Source organism: Lactuca saligna, chromosome 4 (genome assembly GCF_052625555.1).
Source record: "Lactuca saligna cultivar CGN05327 chromosome 4, ASM5262555v1, whole genome shotgun sequence".
NCBI classification, from domain to species: domain Eukaryota; kingdom Viridiplantae; phylum Streptophyta; class Magnoliopsida; order Asterales; family Asteraceae; genus Lactuca; species Lactuca saligna.
This window is the reverse complement of record NC_136420.1, coordinates 45,281,160-45,288,628: the sequence shown is the minus strand read 5'-3', so window position 1 is coordinate 45,288,628 and position 7,469 is coordinate 45,281,160. Positions and strand designations below refer to the sequence as shown.

Here is a 7,469-nt window from a genome sequence, read left to right as displayed (position 1 = left end):
CAATTGCTATGTTTGAGGGGAACCCAAAATGCTTGTGCTGCTATCAATTCAAGTTTATACTAATAATAGTTATGGGCTTAAACACCTAATCAAACAGTCTTCCACTTGGATAAGTCTGTAGTTATGATTACCAGTATAACTTCTAAACTGATAAGCAAATCGTAGCTTCTAAATGTCGTTGTCGAACTCTGGCCCAGTCAGTTACGTGTCCTAATATAAGTGATCATATAATCATCTGTTCTACAAGATATCATTCGGACATGAGACATGGAACATAATCACTCTCATTGTCTAATACTTTGTTTCCCAATTTCTGATATATAATGACATAGAACTTCTAATCGAACCTGGTCGGGCCTGACACTGTAAGTCAACACCAAATTATCGAGGGACCTAAAGCTATCATTTTTCCCGTCAGAGCAAAAGGAATAGATAAACTTTGACTTATATCCTTGTACCATCTACTCACCAAATCATGCACAACGGTATGTTTTATAACATCAAGTTACTGAAGTGTTTACATATTATCAATGCATAACTGATTTGCAAAACACAACTCATATATCTCCATTTAAAGATTATAAGATGTTATCGTCTCATAATTACTCTTGATAAGTTGCATGAAGTAATTTTCTGAGCGTGGGTTAATCCAATACTTAAATCTTCATTTTTAAGTATTCATGAATATTGTAGCAACACCTTTGCTATGTCTAAAAATCTTTAGACAATCTACAATTCAATTCATGAAAGTCTTAATTCACTACTTACTTCCAAAGTATGAGCGACTGTGGACTTTTGAATAATTGAATTATTCGGGAAGTAAAACATGCAAAAATGAAACACAATAATAAACAATTAACAAAAGGTAGTAAATACACTCTTAAATAATTCTCTTTTATTTAATCACCAGAAGTCAATTACATTTACTTTGTTACAAGTTTAAAATAACTATCTAACTACTAAAACTAATATCATCTCTCAAACCAATGCTCCTAGAATGTTGAATGTGTTTAGCCCTACTCAGACCCTTTGTGGGTGGATCTACAGGATTCTCTTCAGATGATATTCTCTTCACAATGAGGTGACCTTCTTCTACTCTATGTCTGGTGAAATGGTACTTTCTGTCAATATGTCTTGAACTTCCATGATCTTTTGGTTCCTTTTTCAAGGTAACCGCTCGTTCATTATCACAGAAAACTTTCATCGACTCATTAATGGTTGGAAAAACTCCAAGATCTCTGATGAAGTTCTTCAACCAAATTGCTTCCTTCGATGCTTCACTTTTTGCTATCTACTCTGATTCACAGGTAGAATCATCTATTGTCTCTTGTTTGGAACTTTTCCAAGTAACTGCTCCTCCATTTAGGGTAAACACCCATCCAGATTGAGAATGAAAATCGTGCTTGTATGTTTGAAAGTTGGCGTCACTATACCTAGTTACTCTCAACGTATCACTGCCACAAAGCACTAGGACCCAGTCCATAGTTCTTTGTAAATACTTGAAATTATTCTTAACTGCTATCCAATGAGCTCTACGTGGATTTCCCTGATAACGATTGGCCTTGCTCAAAGCAAAGGACACATCAGGGCGAGTACATGTCATAGCATACATGATACATCCAAGGGCGGAGCATATGGAACTCTACTCATTTATGCTATATTTGCATTTGTACTCAGACACTAAGTCTTACTCAGTTTGGTATTACTCTGAAAGGGTAATTCTCCCTTCTTGGAATTTTCCATACTAAAACACTTTAGCACCTTTTCCAAATATGTACTTTGACAAAGTCTAATTAATCTTTTACTCCTGTCTCTCAGAATCCTTATCCCCAAAATATAGGCAGTCTCTCCTAGATCCTTCATAGCGAAACACTTTCCAATCCAACACTTAACCTCTTGCAAAGATGGAATGCCATTTCCTATAAGTAGTATGTCATCAACATACAATACTAGGAAGGTTACTATACTCCCACTAGCTTTGACATATACATAGGACTTGTCTTCACTTCTAGAGAAGCAAAATTCATTGACATTCTCGCCAAAGCAAAGATTCCATCTACAAGAAGCTTGCTTCAATCCATAGATTGATTTCTCAAGCTTACACACTCTATTTGGATACTTTGCATCTACAAAACCCTCTGGCTGAAACATGTAAACATCTTCAGCCAACTTCCCATTAAGGAAAGCGGTTTTGACATCCATCTTCCAGATTTCATAGTCATGAAACACAACTATGGTTAGCATTACCCTAATAGATTTTGATCTTAGCCATTGTTGAGAAGGTCTCATCATAGTCAACCCTTGGGGTTTGAGTAAAGCCATTTGCAACCAGTCGAGCCTTGAAAGTGTGTACCTTTCCATCCATGTCAGTCTTCTTCTTAAATATCCATTTACACCCAACTGTCTTTGACCTGGTACATTGTTAACCAAATACCAAACCTGGGTATCATCCATGGACTTGATTTCGATGTTTATTGCCTCTTTCCGTTTGGCTGCCTCGGGGCCTGCCATTGCTTCCTTGTAGTTAGCATGCTCATCCAAATTTACCAGTGTACTATCACTGATAAACGTATCACCATATGAAGTCATATGGAAATCATAGAACTCAAGTAGCATGCTAACCATACTGGAACGCCTAAAAGCCAATGAGTTGTCAATCGGTTCAATTGGAATCTCTTCCTCTGGTTGAAACCTAGCGTCTTCAGAAGTTACTTCATCGCTTGATTCTTGAATTTCTTCAAGGTCAATGGTACTCCCACTGTCATCTTTGTATATGAGCTCTTTCTCGTGAAAGACTCCTCTCCGTGCTACAAAGACCACATTCTCACTAGGTCTGTAGAACAAATATCTAAATGACTTATGTAGGTAGCCGATGAAAATACATCTCTCACTTCGAGGTTCAAGCTTGTCGTGAGTCTCTCGTTTAACGAAAGCTTCACAACCCTAAACCTTGATATGTGCCAACGAGGGAACCTTCCCTGTCCACATCTCGTGAGGTGTTTTGGCAACCTTTTTAGTTGGGACAAGATTAAGAAAGTGGGCGGTAGTCTCTAAGGCATACCCCCATAATGAGGTTGGAAGAGAAGTTTGACTCATCATGGAACGAACCATGTCTAACAAGGTTTAATTGTGTCTCTTAGCTACACCATTAAGTTATGGTGTCCTAGGAGGTGTCAATTGTGAAACTATTCCACATTCCTTAAGGTAGTCATGGAACTCAATACTAAGATACTCTCCGCCTTTATCTGATCGGAGCCTTTTATCCTCCTGTCCAATTGATTCTCGACTTCTTGTTTAAACTCTTTGAACTTTTTAAATGTTTCTAACTTATGCTTGATTAAGTAGATAAAACCATATCTGCTATAATCATCAGTAAAAGTCACATAGAATCAATTATCATCCCTTGTGGACGATCTGAAAGGTCCACATACATCTGTGTGTAGGAGATTTAACAAACATTCACCTCTTTCACTAGATCCAATGAAATGTGATTTTGTCATCTTAACCCGTAAACAAGATTTACACGTATCATCTGACCTTAAGTCAAACGATTTCAACACTTCATCATTTTGGAGTTGGGCGATGCGCTTCTTGTTAACGTGTCCATGACGACAATACCACAAGCATGCTATGTCTATACCATTAAACAAATCAATTTGTAAAACACTGTTACCTAAATTGTCTACATCACACTTTCATGCACACAATCACAAGATAAAACTTTAAAATAAAAAACACAATTTTTATAAATAGAAATTGAATCATTAAAACCATATCTAAAATGCATGAAAAAAAAAATTGTTTCGTGTTATTTGTGACGAGTATCAACAATTTATCGAATCTAAACTAAACCCACTACAAAACACTAGACTATAAACTTCAATCTTAATGACAAGTAAAGATTACCTATTCCCATAATCTAGATGACAGGTGAAAATTGCCTATCCTATTCCCATAATCAAGTTCTAAAGATTGCCTATTCCCATAATCTTGATGACAGGTGAAAATTGCCTATACTATTCCCATAATCAAGTTATGCTATCTAGTTAAGATAACTCACTCTTGTCTCTTCTATACACTACAACATTCATCAACGGTTATTTGATGAAATGTATGTATTTTTGCCAAATTTTAACAAATGCTCAACAATTTTGCTTGATTTTGATTCTCTTTTAAATATCTTGTTTTTTTGGTGAGATTGATGACATTTTTTTTCCATCTGCAAATGTAATCAAACGAAAGGGAAACTTATATAACAATACAGTAAACTATATTCATTGAATTAACTCGAATCAGAAAAAAAAACAATAAAATATATTTAATTTTTATTAATACATCTATATCAAAAATAAATATTTCTAACAGTTCAATTACGATTAAATTCAATATGACATCCAACTAGGTTGATTTTACAATTGTCTAATTTTAATCTATTGAACAAGTAGGCATTCCATTCCCAAATAATACGTACAAAAACTTAAATTTATTAATTTATGATATGTATTTGGCTATTTTCAAATAATAACACCTGGAAACAAAAGAAAAAGATAACAGAAAGAGAACAAAACGAAAGCTTGTATCGAACAATGCGTTCCTCGGTAATCAGTATCACTCAAAGACACACTCGTAGATATCAAGGTAATAATACCACCACCTGCTGCTAAAATGCGCATCTACGTTTAAACTGAACAAACCCTAATAATAATCTAAACATAAAATCCAAAATTAAAAATGATAAATTAAACAAAAAAAAAAGCGCAAACAATCGAAAATCAGATTCAAAGCATAACGTATGACATAATCAAGACCAACACCGTAAATGTAGCATGGACAACCGACGGAGCTTTGACGCTGTCAACGGCGTTGCTAGCATTGCTATTTTGGGAGTCGGCGGTGGGGCCATCTGACGGAGCAGGACCGGCGGTGGGAGATGAAGTCGGAGGAGCAGGAGGAGAAAGGAATGGTGAAGGTGCTGCTGCAGGTTCCGGAGATAGAGCAGCAGGTGCAGGAGACGACGCTGGAGAAGTTTCCGGTGAAAGAGATGGAGCTGGAGATGGAGATTTACCAAACAATTCAGTGGGGAGAAGTACATTGTCGACGGTGAAAATACAGAGCGGCGTGGAATCGAGAACCGTGCTAGCAACACGCGAAGTGGAAAATCCAGAATCAAGTGTAACGGAGTCTCCGGCGGTCTCAACGGTCAGATCGTACTTTCCGGCACCGTTCGTCGCCAGTGTGCTAATCGGATCCTTGGTCGTCTTCAACGAGCCTTTTGGAGTGTAAGTAGCGAGCGCGTGGTATTGTAACAGTGCAACAAGCTCAGCATTCGACAACTTGCTCAGATCCGGTACACCGGCGGCCTTAAACGCTTCATCGTTCGGAGCAAACACCGTCAATCCCTTCTCCGCCGCCGTCTGGAAAACCTTCAACACTCCGGTATCAGTAATCAGCTTCACAAACGTCTTGCAACCTGCTTTCTCCAACAAACCAGTAATATTAACATCAGCCGACGGAGCAGGCGCTGTTAGAATCCCCGGTGCGATTATAGGCGCGTTGATCTCCAAAACCGAAATGTTATACGGAATCTGTTTAACAGACTTGGTGTACGACGAATCGAGCTTCGAACCGGACACGGCGGAGCCGAATCCGACCTTACCACCTTTCAAATCTGTAATATTAACAAATCCGACGTTTCCTGGGGAATTTCCGGTGGTTTGGTACAAGGTGGTGGAGAGCGTGGTGCCGTCAGAGATGGCGTGAAGCTTCTTGTTGTCATAGTAGTCCAAAAGGATATGGAGGCTCAAGACGCTTTTGACGACGGAGAGTGGATGTTTCGCGGCAAGTGACGAAACGACGCCATTGTTCAACACCAGAACGGTAATCGTTTCACGGCTGTTGATCTCGTCGCTGAGCTTTGTCTGTGAGAGGTAGCTGTTGAACTCGCTGTACTCCGGAAACTGAGACAAGATGGCGGTGATGTTGTGGGCGGAGACGACGGAGCCGGCGGCGAGAAGAGAGACAACGAGGAAGATGATGCGTAATGCGCCCATGGTGGCGCACTTTAGCAAAAAGCAGTGGAACCTGAAACGGAGTGTATACTATCGAGTGTATCGAGTGAGTGGGGGGGTTATGAACATATGGGGTTACAAGAACGAGAAGAGAGTTTAATAGGGATTTAACTTAACCATGGTTAATTTGACATTTCAACTAGGGTTAGTTTTTAAACCTGTGGATGTGGTAGGGAGTGACTAGTGAGCTGGAAATCAAATGCCCATATTTGGTCAAAAAGACAAAAGAGTCCTTATGTTTAAACCATTGTACTGTTTTTTTTTTTTGGCATTTAATAACGTATACCCCTTTATCCATGTCCAGATTTGACAATTGTCATATCCACATGTATACAGCTTTAAAGACATGTACTCCACCCATTACAAGTTGTGTTATGTTATCATTATGAAAATTATTACTTTTCTCGACAAAAAAGAAACCAACGTTATTGTTTTTTTTCTTTTGTTTTCATAGAAGATACTATCCAAATTCCAAATGACCTTAAATACTTCAAATATATTACATAAGGACCTTTTTAACTTCGAAAATCGTAAAATAGCCACTGTATACGAAAATGTTACCTATCTCAAAGTACAAATTTGAACTATATGACTTTTGCAAGAATTATATCATTGATTTACAAGAACATACCTATATATGTAGGCAGTGCAACGCACATTTTTACTTTGTGATCATACAATCATAACTTGTATTTTTTTCTGGAAAGTTGTATTGGCACGCTTCAATTACGTCATATGTCTCCATAGAAAGGTATAATTAATGCATATAGTGTGACAGTTAATCCTTTACCACACGCTTCTGAATGAAAAGAACCCCACGAAATAACAATTGTTAGTCCCCCGCTTATGAATAAAATACAAGCTAGCCGTCCTAAAGAGCATTGTAACATCCTAAAATTTTCAATCAATTAAATTTTTTTGAAACAACTCATTTATTAATAAAAGTGTTTACAAAACATTGTTTCCAAAACATTATTTAAAAATGTTTGTCTCCCAAAATTAATGACATAAAATCAAGATGTTTACGATCACGCTTTCGTCTTGGTATGAATCTTTGAAGTACCTGAAACCATAAACCAAAAAATATAAGCACAAAGCATAGTGATTTTCCTCCAATTTCAATCGACCACCGGGTTGTAATACCCTAGACCCCTCAACCATCAGGCTGGAATACCAACATATTACGGGTCCAATTAACCATCAGGTTGGAATACCCCAGACCCTCAATAATCGGGTTGGAATGCCCATACTAAGGGTCCAATCATCCTCGGGATGAAATACCCTCGGGCCCCTTCAACCATCGGGTTGGTATGCCCTGACATGTTGGCTTACGCACAAAGCAGTGAAGCCTCAGCCATTGGCCAAACATGTACACATATAACATATAATCATATAGCATTC

At 38.0% G+C, this 7,469-nt stretch overlaps 1 protein-coding gene across 1 annotated transcript; it reads right to left on the bottom strand.

Moving 5' to 3' along the window:
• Nucleotides 1–4,574: 4,574 nt before the first annotated feature.
• LOC145041748 (fasciclin-like arabinogalactan protein 10) lies at nucleotides 4,575–6,152 on the bottom strand. Its single transcript, XM_078989915.1, has one exon. The coding sequence runs from the start codon at nucleotides 6,048–6,050 to the stop codon at nucleotides 4,779–4,781; it is 1,272 nt and encodes a 423-aa protein (XP_078846041.1). The 5' UTR covers nucleotides 6,051–6,152; the 3' UTR covers nucleotides 4,575–4,778.
• Nucleotides 6,153–7,469: the final 1,317 nt, after the last annotated feature.

What these genes read in the sequence shown, in the direction of transcription:
- LOC145041748 (XM_078989915.1), bottom strand. Translation starts at nt 6,050, where the DNA reads ATGGGCGCATTACGCATCATCTTCCTCGTTGTCTCTCTTCTCGCCGCC.